The 17366-nt window shown below is 27.6% G+C and overlaps 1 protein-coding gene across 1 annotated transcript in view; it reads left to right on the forward strand.

Annotated features, from left to right (window-relative positions):
• Positions 1-17366, forward strand: part of LOC113552522 (ras-related protein Rap-2b-like) — a 90678-nt gene that overhangs the window by 28678 nt on the left and 44634 nt on the right. Inside the window, exon 3 of the mRNA XM_026955390.1 lies at positions 2285-2726. Within this exon, the coding sequence (XP_026811191.1) occupies positions 2285-2726 (442 nt within the window). The remainder of the gene's footprint in view (positions 1-2284; positions 2727-17366) is intronic.

A 17366-nucleotide genomic window follows, 5' to 3' on the forward strand; every position in this document is an offset into this window, starting at 1 on the left:
AGTCACATATGTATTATACGTTATATGATAAATACATAATAATAATTAAATGCAACAAACTTAATATTATATGAATAGCTCAATGTATTTTTTATTTTTAAAATCACATAAATTTTCTAGCCTTAGCGTATTTTAATAATGCATTAATTGCATAGAAATTATAAATAAATGCTATTTATTTAAATTAAATTATTCATCTAGACATTTTTAATAAAAATTTTAAAAATATTCTTATAGTTAGATGTGATTTATAGAACTGTTGACTAAAGTGCGAATGAATCGATTCACAATTATTAGTAGATAGTAGTTAGATATAAACTTTCCATCATGCATTATATTAGAATTTGTATGGTTAATCGTTTATAAGTTCTCATTTTTAGAAGTTACGGGTTTTATAAAAATAATAACGTCATGTACTTCTACTCCTATTCATATATGAAAGTTGGATTTGTTGGTAAAGTTCTATATCTTACTCGATAAATATATTTTCTAAGATCTGAAATATCCCGTGTGTTTATATCAACGTTAAGATTAGGTGAATATACATCAAACCAAATAATTTTTTTAGACGTCGAATTATATGTGCAATTGCTTTCCTTTTATATATTGAAGACATTATTTGCCTATAAGTTGAACAGCATGTCCTGTGATTATAATCTCTTGTATGTAAATTAATTATAATTATAGTAATACAATATTAATATCATATATTATTGCATGTAAAATTCGCTATAAAAAAAATTTAAAAAAAAATACTTTTTTTTAGCGTATTTCAATTTTTTTATTAGTCTAAACACTAGCGGAACAATATTTTATGTATTATCCCCATTGGTTTGTAGTTAAATAATGGTTAAAGTTATCCAAAACTAAAATTTTTTACCATTTTTACTTTCTATAATTCCATAGTGTCAATTATGAAAGTAATTAGTAGTATATCAATTGACGAATTCATCATAAAAACATGTATGCCGTACTTTGTAAATATTAAACACTACAATGTTTATAGAATAACTACAGCTTAGTGCCTACATGAAAGGATCATGTTTTATACTTTTATCATAAGTGTATCATATTATGCGATCAATATAACTTGTATAGTATATGTAGAAAATAAGTTGTGATCGCTAAGAGTTTTATATGGAATACAAAACGTTCTTTTCTGTACTGTAATTGCAGTATTATCGATTTATATACAAAAATGTTATACATAAGTTACCTATATGTATAATGATATTAGATTTTATAAAGACTGATTATAATGAAAAATAAATTTTCTTTTTTTTTATTTCATTATGTATTTCAGAGTTAATAAAATATTATTTTGGAAAAGTATGAAGTATAACTAGTATAAATATAATAATAATTTTATCATAGCAGGTAGATTGGCGGAAACAAGAATCAAACCTTTTTTAAATGAGCGGAAACGGCTGATGGTGGAAACAATACATAGCCAGTATAATGATTAGGACTTGACCATCGTGATGCTAAAAACTTTTAAATAATAAATAATATTTTAGCTATTAATCCGTATTTAGTTTAAAACGATGTAATTGTATAATCTATCGTATAATAGGTATACGTAGGAAGTTTAATGTTAACCAAGGACTCGCACTATTGTGAGTTAAAAACTACTTTTCGTTATGTTATATGTGAAATTGACAGACAAGACAGATTCAATTTTTCAGTTCCTCGTTCAAACTGACACATAATATATAACTATGATAAACGTGAATGGTAGTGTTCCATAAACGATAAATCAATAAGTTCTTAACATAACCATGGAAGAATAATAAGATTATATAGATTGAATTTTTGGTACAAAATATTACAAACACTAGTCGTGCTGAAATACGTCATTGACCACTGTATTTACCATTTGAATAGTTATGAATTTACTAAAAAAACACTATCTACGTACGTTTACCAACTTGTTATACATGTATATTGTAGGTACCTAACTATTAATGTAAATTGAGAATAATAATGATATATTTTAAAAAGCGAATAAACTTATCACGATTTAGGTATGTCTAGTTTTTGCAGCAAACGCCACACCTAGTTATTTTTTTTCCATACCTATAATAAGGATTTTAAGGTTATTATATTATTATAATTTTTATTATTAGGTGTATAACATTGTATATTTAAATGTTTTTTGGTGCTAAAATGCACCATATTTTGATTTTTTAAGGACACACACTAAATAGTCCGATCTTTTTCATCACACGTGAAAAAAAAAAACCTAACAAAAATAAAATAAATAAAATATTTTTCGTTTACACAGCGGTAGCGTTGAGGGCGGTCACGACCAGCTGCAACCACCATCGTCGTCGTCCGACCCCACCGACGTAACGCGACACAAGATCGTAGTGATGGGTGCAGCGCGAGTAGGCAAGTCGTCGCTGATCACACAGTTCCTGTACCGGAAGTTTTCGTCCAAGTACAAGCGGACTGTGGAAGAAATGCACCATGGCCAGTTCACGGTGGAGGGCGTGAAGATCGACTTGGATATACTGGACACTTCCGGCGCATACGAGTTTCCCGCCATGCGCGCCCTGTCCATTTCGTCGGCAGATGCTTTCGTGTTGGTCTACTCTGTCACCGACCCTGATTCGTTCCAACAAGCAGCCGCCATCAGAGACCAAATCATCGAGACCAAGCACACGGCAGATGTACCGATCGTCGTGGTGGGCAATAAGCTCGACTTGGCTAATTCCGACCGAAAGGTAAATATACTACCTTTATATATATATAACGCACGATTTATCAATTAATGACGTTTTTTTTTTTCAATCACGATATAAAACAATAATTTCCATAAAAATGGTCATCAGTTCGAAGACTTTTTTTGTATAAGAAATCCGAAGCAGTCGTGTTTACGCGTACCATAAAACATTTAATAACCAATGCGAAATGTGTGTAGCTATCGGGGATTTTCAATGTTTATAAGTTATAAAAAACGATTATATATCGGAACCTGTGACATTATTAAAACATACATTGATATAGTATTTAAATAGATAATTTAAAATAAATATATATATATATATATATATATCATGTATCTTGCCTAAGTGAGGCATTACATAGAATTATAGAGTATATATGATATTACGAACTAAACGTAGTTTTACTGCAACACTATGCATTCATCTTCTGTAATCAGTGATAAATTTATTGTCTGTAATTGCAACCGTTTGCTCCACGCACACAATTTGAATATAAACCACATAGGACATAATATGTACCTACACGTGCTATTCAATAATATTTAGTATAATTATAGGTTCGCACATGTGTTTAAAAATCATAGTTTATATACACGCGATGGATCTAATAACAATATTTGTATATTATATCTCTTAACCGAACTCATATCTAATTATGGTGTTATTATAATATTATACGAATATGACATATTCACGATCAGAGCACTTATATAGGTTCGTATCCGAACGTGTTAAGATGCAGTATGTTTTTGTACTGTATAAAGAGTAAAACCAATCCGTCAACTACATGACGCTTATACCTCTTACCTGTCTAAATATAAAGACTTTCATAATTACTACTTTTAAAATATTTAACGTAAATTAACAATTTGGCTTAAGTATATAAATTAGTTCTATACAATGGATGTCTGTTTTGAAGAAACGTCTAAAAAAAAATATTAAATCTATGTAGCCTTGTGGAATTAAAATAGGATATATGAGTATTTATGCATGTCCGTGGAATTTTGTGGGGTCATATTATTATTCAATTATCTTTAGTTGTACACCAATATTTTGTAAATATTTCTAAACTAGTTTTTAGAATTTGTATATTTACTTTACGGTTAGTTTCAGCTAACGTGTTATCAGATTTTCTGCTAATCAACATAATTTTTTTTTTAAAAACTTGTTTGAAAATATTTGCAACTTACATTTTAAAGTATTAAAATGTTTGGAGATAATTGGACAATACGAGCCACGAGGGGGAGAACTTCATGAACATGCATTATTAGGTTTTGGAATACATTGATAAATTCAACTAGATAATATTATACATTTTATGTTTTGGATTATTCAATTTTGTCTATGCGGAATGTGGATGTAAATAAGATTTAACATAAATGAAAAATACAATTTCATTCTTAAAGATTTCTTACGATATTTTATCTACGAATAAAATCTTTATGTAAAGTAACGAGTGATGATTGAATCAAATAAATACATATATTTTTATCAAACACTTGCAAATTGTTAACTTGAATCAATAAATCCTCTTGAAATCTACTATCAATCAGATTCAGGCGTCTAAGCCAACACTTGCTATCCCTTGACACACGGAACGACCACAGATATTCGTCTCTAAACGACACGACATAAAACTAAAGACGACGATATATATAGTATGCGAATGCTGAAACGATCCATTGTCACGCGTAGGAAAATACTTATACAAACATCCATTAGCAAGAGGTTTAAAATTTTAAATGGGATTGTAACAGTGAAAAATAGTTTTAAAAACACAAAATCTTGATACACTTTAATACTTCTAATACTTCTACATTCGCAAATTGTCTCCGTATTAAAAAATGTCACACAGTGGGTACAACGCATAATATTAAACTATACGCCATACACTTGTATAATATAATGTGTAGGTATTTATTTTAAAACCTGTTTTATAATGTTCATTTCTTAATGAGAGTTTTTATAATACGATAATACATAACGCATAACATGTCATTAATATTTGTTTAAAGATTACTGTAGAAAACATTTCTTAGTTCGTGACTAAGCAATTAATGTTGAAAGAATCCTTTTTATTTCTAAATTTTCAAGGTTTATAATATTATTGTAATGGTAAATTTTTGAAAAAAAAAAATAATAAAATATGACTTGTATTTGATATCTTAGTACTGGATAATATTAAGTAAATAAATCGACTAAAGTATTTAATATTTGTATTCGATACCATAATAAAGATAATTTAAAATGTTCTGTTAATATATTATGTTCACATAGTTATGCATAATTGTAGCCTTGTTAATCATAACAAAAATCATAATTTGTATTTCAATGATTTTCGATTACCTTATTCACTCCTGATGTACCTATTATAATGGTTATTAATATAATGAACAACACTATACTAATTAACAAAAATCTTATAATGAAAATGCAAAATCATGACCTTCATTAATTTGTTGAGGTTGACTTAATTCATTTTAATGAATAAATATATACCTAAATAATAATAATACAAATTGGTAAACTTGAGTTTTAGAAGGTTGGATACTTTTTGGTATTAAAAATATCATATATTTCATTATCGAGAAACAGACTGTGTAGTTAGAGTTTCTGAGAAATTAAAAATATATTTAGTTGATTAGCTTAAGATAATACAGTCAAAAGTTATACCATTTTAAGTTATAATTTATGCATCAAATACTCCATAACGACACAAGTTAACTGTAATACGATTAACAATAAAAATGTTAACGGAGAATATTCAAAATTAAAACAATTAATTATAAAATAATTTTATGTTCGAAGCAGCTATACATAAGCCATGCGTCTTTAAGACGTAATATATATATGGCGCCTAACAGAACATACTGTAAAATTCATAACAACATTAATTATAAAATGTTTATAAACATAATTATTTATTTATTTATTAAACAGTTTCCGAACATAAATTTAGATTTTTTAGTTATTTTTATTCGGAAAATAATGACAATATTTGTTATTATTACAATTTTTTTTTTTTTTGTTATGAAAAGTATCTATTTTATTTTGAAATAAGAACATTTACAGTAGTATATTATACTATACTAGATTAGAGCAAAAGCACTATTGTTTTTAAAATAATATGTTGTTGTTTTATTTTACATAGAAAACACGTTGAAAGTACTCAAAAGTTGTGCGCATTCTTTTTATTGATTTAAAATGTTCAATACTCAATGTGTTATTTTGGTATAAAACAATTTCAAATTCAATTACAATTTTACTAATATTATACAACAAACAGTGTCGTCTCTATAACATATAATAATATGCATATGATACTTGATAAGCAAATATTTATAAATAATTACATAGAATGTTACTAAACAACGTACTTGTATCTATTATAAACATATTTTATTATAATATTGTAATATTGTGTTTATTATATTCGTAGATCTATTTAATAGTGGTAGACTGTACATATTTCTAAATAGTTATTGTCGTTATTGACAAATGATAATATATAAGTACGTTAAAATATGAAACTAGCAAAACGAATTTTTTACCATTTATAAGGGATAATAAGATAAACAAACGATAACACGATTTTGAATTGCATAGAACAATTCAAAAGGATAAACTTTAAACTGACTTTAATCGATTGAGTTAACTAAGATATACAATTGATGGATGAATAACAGATGTAATATCGTGCAGCATTAAACCCATTAAAGATCGCGATAACGAAAAGAATTCAGCCTACAAAATTTATTATCTACTGCCCTCCCATTTGTAAGCTATCTACAGATAAACGAATTGGTCTAATCTGTCTTGTGACCCGGACAACTCATTAAAGACAATTGTCTTTTCAGTTTCGTTTAACAGAAACCACCAAAAATAATGAAAGAAGGGAATCGATAAAAAAAAAAAAACAATTTAAGGCAATGTTTCTTTAATGTTAACTACCATCTATATTTTTTGCTAACTTTAATTTGTCCATACCTATTTAAATTAAATTATTAAATCCTATTAAACATTCATATAGATTATAAAATTATGAATTATCCATATTAATTATACAATAGTTGTATTGAAAATTTAACAATTTAAATATTTAAAATTCTATGGATTATAAATAGTTGATTTACTTATTACTTATATCAAATTGCATGAAAACATTATTAATTTAATGATTCTCTAGAACTTAACAATGAGTTCCTTAATAATTTTTAAGAGACCATTAATTTGTGTTGAATGTTTAATGATTATTTATGGTTTAATGAAATTCAATATTAATGTAAATTAATAATAAATGTGTTCGATAAATTAATGAAATAGTTTTTAAAAATCAGTTAAAAAATGAGAGATTGTAAAGATTGTATTTATGGGACAACGAATAAACTTAATAATATTAAAATCTATTCAAGTATGAATAATCATTCTTAATTTTTGTGTAATAAAAAATTTTCAAAACACAATAAATACAATTTGTGATAGAACAACTTTAAATCAAGTAGCTAATTAATTATTTAAGAATGTAATAGTAAAAAACATTTCACATATTTATATTGATAGTAAGTAAATTCTAAAGATTTTCATTAGTTAAATTCAATAAAATATTATTATGTAAAATGTATATACAACTAACCAAAAAAATAAACACCAAAAGAGGAAAATTCTAGTAAATAACTAATAAATTATACCTAAAATTACATTTTTTAAATGGTTAATGTAAATTCCTGCATTAATAAAAATCATTCTCAGAGGAAATTACTTTAAATACTTTAAGGTCATTTGTAAATAATAAGAGCTGATGAGAATTTAAAAAATGTAAATCATTAATAAAAATTAAAAATAAAAGAAGGGAAAATTGAAATCCTCTGGGAAGAAAAACGTTAAACCGAAAACTGAATAAATAATTTGTATAGTTTATCGCTTGTAAACGTCAAAATAAAAATAAATAAAATAGATTAACGAAACTCAAAAGATTTACGCTTTTTTACGTAAAAAAAATCATCTAATGCTCACGAAATAATACTTCTACAAACTAAAAACTAAACAAACAATAGTTGTTAAAAAAGTATTTTAAATGATTTGTGTACGATATATTATATGATTTATAAACAAATTATAAATTTCATGTAGTATTTAATAGTAACAACAAAAAGGTCACTGTAGTGTTTGATAAAAATATACCCATAATCTATATACTGTGTTTTATCATTTTTTTTCTTTAAATAACTAGGATATTAGATAACAATAAACTAACTTTTTTTAATAATTGAAAGATAGCCAGATTCCTGATTCATTATTGATTTATTTTATTATTATTAAACAGTGATGCTAATGGAAGGGAAAGAATATTCAATATATATTGTCAAATTTCAATTAATCAATCATAGGCCTTATACACGGTCATGCAGTGATTAGTGATTACGACAGAATGATACTAACCTAATTTAATTAATTAATTAGAAATTTAAAGCATCGACGATCATAATTAAGTGATGAACAAAATCGATCGTTAAAGAAGAATTTTTTGTCTAAATTATAATACACATTGACATTGTAATATGAAATAGGTACACATTGACGAAGGATCGAGTAAAAAAAAAAAAAAATAATAATAATAATAATGATAAAGATTGTAGAAACTAATATTATATTGTCCTGTTTCCTAATAAATTTAAATTATGATCAATGTAGGTTACAAACGAAGGACTTGTAAGTTTCATATTTTATTGTTGAGGGAATAACACCCGATATACAAGGCGGACGTATATTAATCAGTATAGTAAGACGTGCATTAAGCCAACTGTTATGAATGTAGTTTAAGATGATACAATAAACTTTTAAGTAACATAATATTTCAAAACGAATACCTATTGTATTCGGTGAACGCTTTAATCTATTTAATCGTTATTTGTTATTAATTAAAAAAATGTCATTTCGAACACAAAATGTTTTGAAACGCTTGGCATATTATTATGATAAATGTATTTTTTTGAAGAAGAATATTTAGGTGAGGTATATCATAATTGCAGTATTGATATCGTATAAATAAAAATACTGAATAAAATGTTTAAGAAAATAAAGAAACGTCTGGTTGAAAGTATTTAGGTTAAAAATACAGAAGTCGTTACCTCTTCATTATTATTTTACCCCTAACAATAATAATGTGAATATACAAATCGTAAAACTATTTTCACGTTTTCCTTGTATTTTCATACGATTCATACATAATAATATGTGATTTCAATTAGAGAATCAATTTATAATCAACATTAATTTAATGTATTCAATTATTTCAAAACAAATCAAAAGGTTTGGGAAATATTTTAATATTTAATTTAACTGAGTTGCGACAGAATGGATATGAAACGAGTTTATCATTCAACAAAAATATAAAATATAAGTAGGAAAATTATTTAATTATTTTTCAATTTTAAGTATGATGTTACCGGAAGGGCTATTATACTCATAAAAGAGAGTATCATTGATTTAGAAAATCGTGTTGTTTTAAACTGATATTGAACAAATACTGATAGTAAGTTTTGTATATCATATTAAATTTGAATTTAATGATAAATAATCAAGTATAAACAATTTATGAACAGTGATAACTGATAAGTCGGTTTACAATTTAAAACATGCATGCATATTGTGCAATGGTTGAAATGAATATCATATTAACAATTTTTAACATAGTGTGATGAACTTAAATAATGAGACATTATATTTAAAGGATACCTATCTTAACGGAAAAAAATATTTAATCAAATTGTATTTTCTATAGAAATGAAACCATTCATTTTGAAATTCCCTGAAACTTCATTCATTTTTTAAACGTCATTTTGTATACTCATTTTTCAGTCGATAAATATATAGATTTAATCTGACATCAACGTTATTCGTGTCAGCGTAGCGTGGAAGTGGAAAAAAATATTCATTTACGCATTATCAAAAACCAAAGTATTGCATAAATGGTCAATTATCTTTCATGTAGTTCAGTTTAAATTACAATTTAGTTCATGTGTCAAAAAAAAAAAAAAAAATCATGATACGCCCCATACCGTAAAACTATCCAATTATATATTTTTATAACGTTTTAATACAACAAATGTATATATATTATACAATAGGAGTATATAAAAATTAAATTCCATCGTTAAAACTCAAAACCATCCCTTGATAATAATAACAACAACAACAACAACAACAATAATAGAAGTGGAAAATAAACACAGCGGCGTTAACGTCTAATAAATCAGTGGCGAAATTTGCAGTTGCTAAAAATTGCGTCGGACGTGATAAATATTCATTTTTTTTCCCCCCGAGGGACTCGTTCATCGAATAAAACGTTTTGTGCGCGAATCGTGTACGAATAAAATTACGATATCCACATAATATATTATAATACAATACAATAGCAGTAGGTGTAGCGAGTGATGGGCGATGCCGCTAAACCGTGCACACTGCACATCTGCACACAGCCTATATAATACTCGCCCGCTTGGTCGACGTTATAGTCTATACCTAAAACCGGGTATACTGTATAACGCGATGCGTCAACTGTATGGTTAACCGAGGGTGTGTACACGGCAGTAATCCTCGGCGCGTAATAATTAAACGGTTGTTCGTGCGGCCGACTGTTGCACGGCGGCGGCGGAGGTGCTTACAATAAGTATAAAGTAATATAACATTATGCAGGTTCCTGTGTTATAAGTACGCCTTAACCACGGCCATACCTATAAATATATATTATACTTTATCCATTTACAAAGTATACGCGGACGTGATGAACTGAAGTTCAAACGAATTTTTTTCTTATATTTTATTTTTCATTTTTTTTATTATTATTATTATTATTTTAACGAGTCGAGAAGAAAATGAAAAGCGAACGATGAGAAAATTCATGTGCGCGAGTTGAGCTGTCGTACAAAAGAAAATCGCGTATCTCCTCCGTCTTTGTCAAGACTATAAATTGATATAGAAATATATATATATATATATTATGTATGTGTGCGAATGTGTATAAGAATTGACAACCTATTTCGTGCAATTATTTTTGTCGGTACATCTGCAGCGTCAGCTACCTATACAAATGTGTGTGTGCGCGTGTATAAGTATATAAATATAACAATATGTATAATATATGTATAAAAGGATATGGTAAAACATTTTCGAGTCGATTCCTTTTCTTCATTTTTGTAAATGGCTTATTCAAAATAAAATCTCTTGAAGTATTCGTTCTTAGAGATTTTTGATTAGTGTTATATCACCATTGTATAATAATTATCATACTTGTATGACGCAGCACAAATGACAAAAAAGTGTTCAATTTGAAGTCAAAACTTTTGATAACTGCAAAAACCTTACAGCTGATTATTACCTATTGGTTACCGTATCGAATTTTTTATACAGACAAACATTTCCGGTAATCCAAATGGAACTATTCTCGGTGATTGAGGAATTAGAAATTTCAACATAAATCCTAACTATAAACCGTACTTTATTCCCTGGCCATTGAGTATTAAGAATTGAATAAATAAATAAATTATAATACAGAGGTTTTCAAATTGTCACATAAATATATTTTTATTCTCATCCTTGTGTCTCTATAAGCCATTTATGTCTCTTACTCCAACAACCAAACGCCTCCATCTTTCCATAACATATGCTATTTGTCCTCTCCATTCTCTACTCTTAACAGTGATAAATCTTCTCCGCTTCTACGTCGGCTGGACAGTTGTCTGAGTTGCTCTCTTGGTCTTTTTGTGCCATTTTCACTTTTACCATTTATTTTTGGCCCAAATCTTTGGTTCAAAAGCTAATTTATTTTCAGCGCCTTTCTTCGCACGTACCACATGCGTACTAAGTTATTTATTTTAACTATAAGTACACATTACTAAGTAAAGTATAGTAAAACGTAATTTTTAAATTCCGCGCAGACTTTTTGACTTAAAGATGGGTGCTAATCTAATGTTAAATGGAACTATTAGTATTAAAAATCAGTTCAACTAAATTATAATAATATACAATAAATATTAATCGTTATAGTGTTATTACGAGCTAAAATTTCGTAGAAACTGTCATGATGATATTGATATTTGTAGATATTATCTTTATGAAGCATGTGTCAACGTTTGTAGTTACGCCTACGTTTCAGTATAATTAGAGCAAGCTATTGATTTTATAAAAATGTTTATCTGTTCCACTAAAAAACGTAACTCTTTTAAAGTTATAAGTAAAATTAATGTGTTTTGAACTCTCCATCGTTGTCAATTAGAAGTTGTACCTTTATTTCGAGTTTTAGTTTTTTAAACAATTCATCTTAAATATCATAATAATAATATTAAATCGTATTATGAATTAATTATATATTTAAATAGTCACATTAATCATTATACAACATATGCATTTTGTTATGACTGTACTATAATTCTATAAATAAATTCTGTTATAACGAAATCTGATTTGACACATTTTTTTAAATGTTTGAATTAAAGCTAGAAATGATTATTAAATATTGTTTAAATTAAAATCGTATCTTTACTTAAATATTGAACGGTTTGATTCGATAAATATTCTAAAAGTTGTTCTACTACCTACAATAAGGTACTACGATAGATTCAAAGTAGTTTCTCGGCCGTATACAAACATCTAAAAAAGTATTAGCTCACTCAATACCATAAAATTATTTACTCATATTAATGACGCATATCTTATATTTTAAATATCAAGTTAATAAAATGACAACCTTTAAAGTACGTTTTCCCCGTGGAGCGTATAGACTAGCCTAACGTCAACACCACGTTGGAACATGATCGGTGTCTCTTCCTCTGTCTAACGCTTCGGGAAAAGCGTACCTTTAGGGTATTATACAATTAACGAATTTTAAACATTATAATTAAATTATAAAATATTTTACTCGCTTTAGATATATTTTAAAAAAAGGACGACAAAACCAAATTTAATATTATTTTAATTGTTTGAGATCCGCGCTAATGAATATGAAGCTAAATATTTTACTAAATAGTTTTAATGGTCACGTCCATTATATAATATTTTTCTCTTTGAACACAATTTTTGGCACTGTATAATATGGAAGATTTCTTACGAGCATTTTACGAGTTCACATTTAAAAAAAGATGGTATTATATTAAACTTGAAAGGTTTTTTTTAATTTATCAAAATAAAATACCTTCTACCGCTCACCTACAAGATGGGATGAATTAAAACGAATAAAAAGTTAACTTGGACTTTTGTAAATTTTTTAATATAAACCTATAGTTAACAATATATAATATAGTTTAACGATTTCAGAAGCTTTAAATTAAACCATTGTTAATGCCCGCTTAACTGTAGAGTAAGTATAAAACATGAAAAAAACAACATTTATGTATATTTTGAAATATTTATATTAATTTTTTTAAATTTAATTTTCATATTAAATGAGGCGAATCATGGTTTTAGCTACATTCTACTGGCCGACCACTATTTGCGTTCTTATACATAATTGTACGACGGGATCCTGTAAAATAATCATTTCATTCGATAAAATGAAACTGTTCAATGTAGTTTTCCAGTTTTTTGACACAATATCTTTTGATGTCGCTTATGAAAATAGTAAATACCATTTCATTGAGCAATATAAAAACGATAATAATTTCAGTTTATACAGAGGTATACGACGTGTGATATATTATATATTATTTGTGCTGGCGGTATTCTACACTGACTCTCTCTGTGTTTGTGTACACAATTTATTTAATGGCATTTCAATCCCATCTAGCTATATAGCTGTTGGTCTCAAATACCAGCTCCACGGTTACGCGGTCGTAAAATCATTATCTCCGACGATTACCTTTGACGCAGCCTTTCGTCCGGTTTTCCAAAATCTGTCCCTACTATGACGACATTGCAGTTAAATCGACGACCATTGTAACGATTTCCGTTCGGCTGTGTAATAGTCTGCCGATAATAGGTAGTTTCTGTTCTCGATAAGCTCGCCGCGGATACCGGTTGGATAATATTTCAACGCAGGATATTATAATATAATATTAATATGTACGATAGCTTGTATAATTTATATAGGAATGTACACGGTCGTACAAATGAGACGAGAGAACTGCAGCTAAATTCCACCCCAAATAAATTGATTCAATTGAAATGAGTCGATGTAGGTAACCTATACAGTTGATTGGGCCCACGCAAACATTAAAACCAACATTAAACAACATAGACATAATTTTATTATAGGGTGCTAGGTAACGTAGTTTCCCGCAACACCGTAAATAACTACGCAATAATTTCTCAAATCTTTCGCCCACATCGAGCGAGTCTCATTAATTTATTATAAATTTGCTTACAAAATTAATGCTCTTAACATTTTGGGTGGCTTCCAGTTGTGTCCCATGGGAATAATTTTTCTGAATTGCGGCTCAGGTTTTTAGCGTACACACGAATTCAGAATATAAAATACAAAAATTAATATTACATATTATGAAACTTCTTTTTTCTTTTCATTATTACACAGGCTACCTGTAACATAATTGCAGTAATAAACATTTTTTTTGCTGTTTTTGTTTTAGATTTTTTTTTTTTAATGTATCATAATTTTTTAAAAACTTGTTTGATTTTTTCTATACATTTGAATTTGTTAGTAACTGTCATAATATAATATAAATAGATACATCTTAAAGTGGTAAATTGTAATCGGGCCGTAACTCGGATATAATAAACAAAAACAATTTTAATTTAACCTTTTTTCGTAGTTATTCATAGTTTGTTATTCCATCCTACTGTATGTAATATGTTGATAAATACACATATGGACATTATTATGTTTGAGACATTTTCAGAGTGAAATATATTATTATTGTTATTTTATTTGTTCGAGATAGGAATCGAGTTGATATTTACATATCGACCTCGAAAAGTTCTAAGAAATGTTCGTGTGAATTATAAATCACAACGACCTAAGTTAGCCAGTCCTGCAAAAACGTAACATTTCGAAAATTCAAAGAAAAATCACAGGTTCGTGTCATATAATATGTTATTATATATTTACACATATATACTAGGTAGGTTTATCAATAAACACTATACCTCACGCAGTCACGATTGATTTGTTCGAAAATGTTTAAATCGCGCCCTACACAAAAATAGGAATATGTCCTGCGCGTAATCTAACAACAGCGTAAAACCACAAGACGTGTTATTGGGTTTTCGGTCACACGCGATTCATTACATCGATGTTATAACGTTTGAATTGATCGTCGCAACGTCTTATACGTTATGTTTGCCCTTGAGTGTAGAAGTCGCTCATTTTAAATTGAAGGGTGCGGTCATCGTCAGCTGTCTTCGGCGGTAGCAAAAAAAAAAAAAAAACAGTAAAACTATTACAGCGAGGTATTTTTATCCTTTTGCGCACGCACGCAGATTGATCCAAATATGCGAAAAAATAAAATAAATAACAAGGTTGTTATAAATGTATTTTTTGTGATGTAAATAGTCGTTAATTATAGATAGAAAAAAAAAATGAGAATAATATCGTATTGTGAAGGACTGGTTGCCGCGGTATGAATACGTATAACAGCTCGAGGCTGAACAGGTCCCCGGCGGTCTATGTCAAACTTCTTAGCGTATTATTTTCAAGTTGTTGAACTTGCGTGGATATAGACGAGAAATGTTACAGCTGGTATTTTTATTTTTTCTATCGCCGTCGCTTGATTAATTATAACAGCGAATCGCTATTTTTATTTATATATATTTGTATTTATTTATATTTATATTATGCCTTAACGTCGCGTCGTTGCGACTAACCTATTGCTCAGACGATTTTGTTGTTTTTTTTTTTTTCACATTACACTCTCAATACCACCAGCATATTATACTTCTTTCTTTCTTTTACTCTGGCACATGCATGTAATATAAAACATGTAATACGAGATTAGCAAGAGAAAAAAAAAATAATCATTACTCGTCTTAATTGATCAATTGAAATTGTATATCGGATTGCGATGTCTGTGAATTGTAGTGAACACGCAGTGCAAAGTGTTAGTACAATGCACTCTTGACGGCTTCCATTCAATGAGTTATCAAAACATTTCAATATCATTCGACTCACTTGGAGATATACACAGTATATACAAACATAAAAACATGATTCTTAGTTATTGTTATTTTTCTTTTTATAAATGCATTAGTAAAAAAAAAAAAAAAAACAGAAAATTACAGTTTCCAACGTGGGTGTTCTTAAACGTGTGTTAGGAGTTAAAACAAATTTTTAACGTTTTCATCGACCTTGCCGTTATCAATTCGTATTATTACATTTAGCCATTAAAATAACAATACATTTAATTAATATTATTACGATAAATCAAATCATTAAATTAAATGAGATATTATTATATTTATAATATGTTTTCCGATTTCAGATTGTTATATGTGGTACATATAACAATCTATATAATTATATCAATATGGACAAGTCATTCTAACGCAATCATAAATAAAAAAACCTCATAAGATATGTATATCCAAATAAGAATGTATGTAGGTACTTGTATATAGAAATAACACACGTTTTTATAATATTATATTTTTATGCTAAATTTAAATATTTGTATTGCCAATTTTATAATCCATTTCAATTCGTTTTCAAAAAAAAAAAAAAAAAACATTTACATTTGATTCATGTTTCAATTTAGTTTTGTTTCTTAATCCTTCGTCGATTTGCATCCGAGCGATCATTACAGTGCATAAATTACACATGTAAATTAAAATAAATATATTAACACACGATATATTAACTAACTTTAAATTATTATTTCTTTAAAATATAATATTCAGAGTTCATTAATATTATTTACCAAGGAAATAATACGTGTATGATAGTTTATTGGCGAAGAAATTGACATAATACGATATTTCCGTTGATAAAATGTAAAGAGTAAACGATTTCATTGTTTACTTTTTGTTATTTGATTTTATTGTTAACAGATAATAAAATATAATACTACATGTACTACAATTAATATTTTATAGCCACCTCCCTCAAATATATCTATAATTTTTTTGTTTTATTTTTCACAACTCTGAAAAGGGCAGTTTTTTATGATTATTCCTTATTTGGGTTGCAGCTCTATAACTATTATTCCCGACAAAAGAGCACCATAATTCAATCTCGTCGAGCATGTTTTTTATCCCACTGAGGGAAAGCATATGCGACAACGACCTAAATTCTCAAAGAAAAATCCTTTGAATCAAAAATACTATACAGTTTATTTTATAGAGCAATACGAGTATATACAATAATGGTGGTCAAGTTATTGAAATGTTTTCGAACAATAGACCGGAAAAGGTTAACAGCCCCTCGCACTTTTCAATTTTTTTTCTGTTCAGTCACGAGAGGGTTTAACGAGATAATTTACAAGCAAGTATAAAACATTGGAATATTGAGAATTTTTAATCGTCAATACGTACAGGATTAAGAATAGCTTTAAAGCTTATGTATTATACCTACCGTGTGGCGTGTTTTACATACAAATATAATCTAGAGATTTCATTCGTTTTTTATTTAACTACATATTATAATATTATACATTATTTAGAAACATCCGGTTTAATTACTTTTTTCTAGAACTT

The sequence above is a fragment of the Rhopalosiphum maidis genome, chromosome 1, assembly GCF_003676215.2.
Source record: "Rhopalosiphum maidis isolate BTI-1 chromosome 1, ASM367621v3, whole genome shotgun sequence".
NCBI classification, from domain to species: Eukaryota; Metazoa; Arthropoda; class Insecta; order Hemiptera; family Aphididae; genus Rhopalosiphum; species Rhopalosiphum maidis.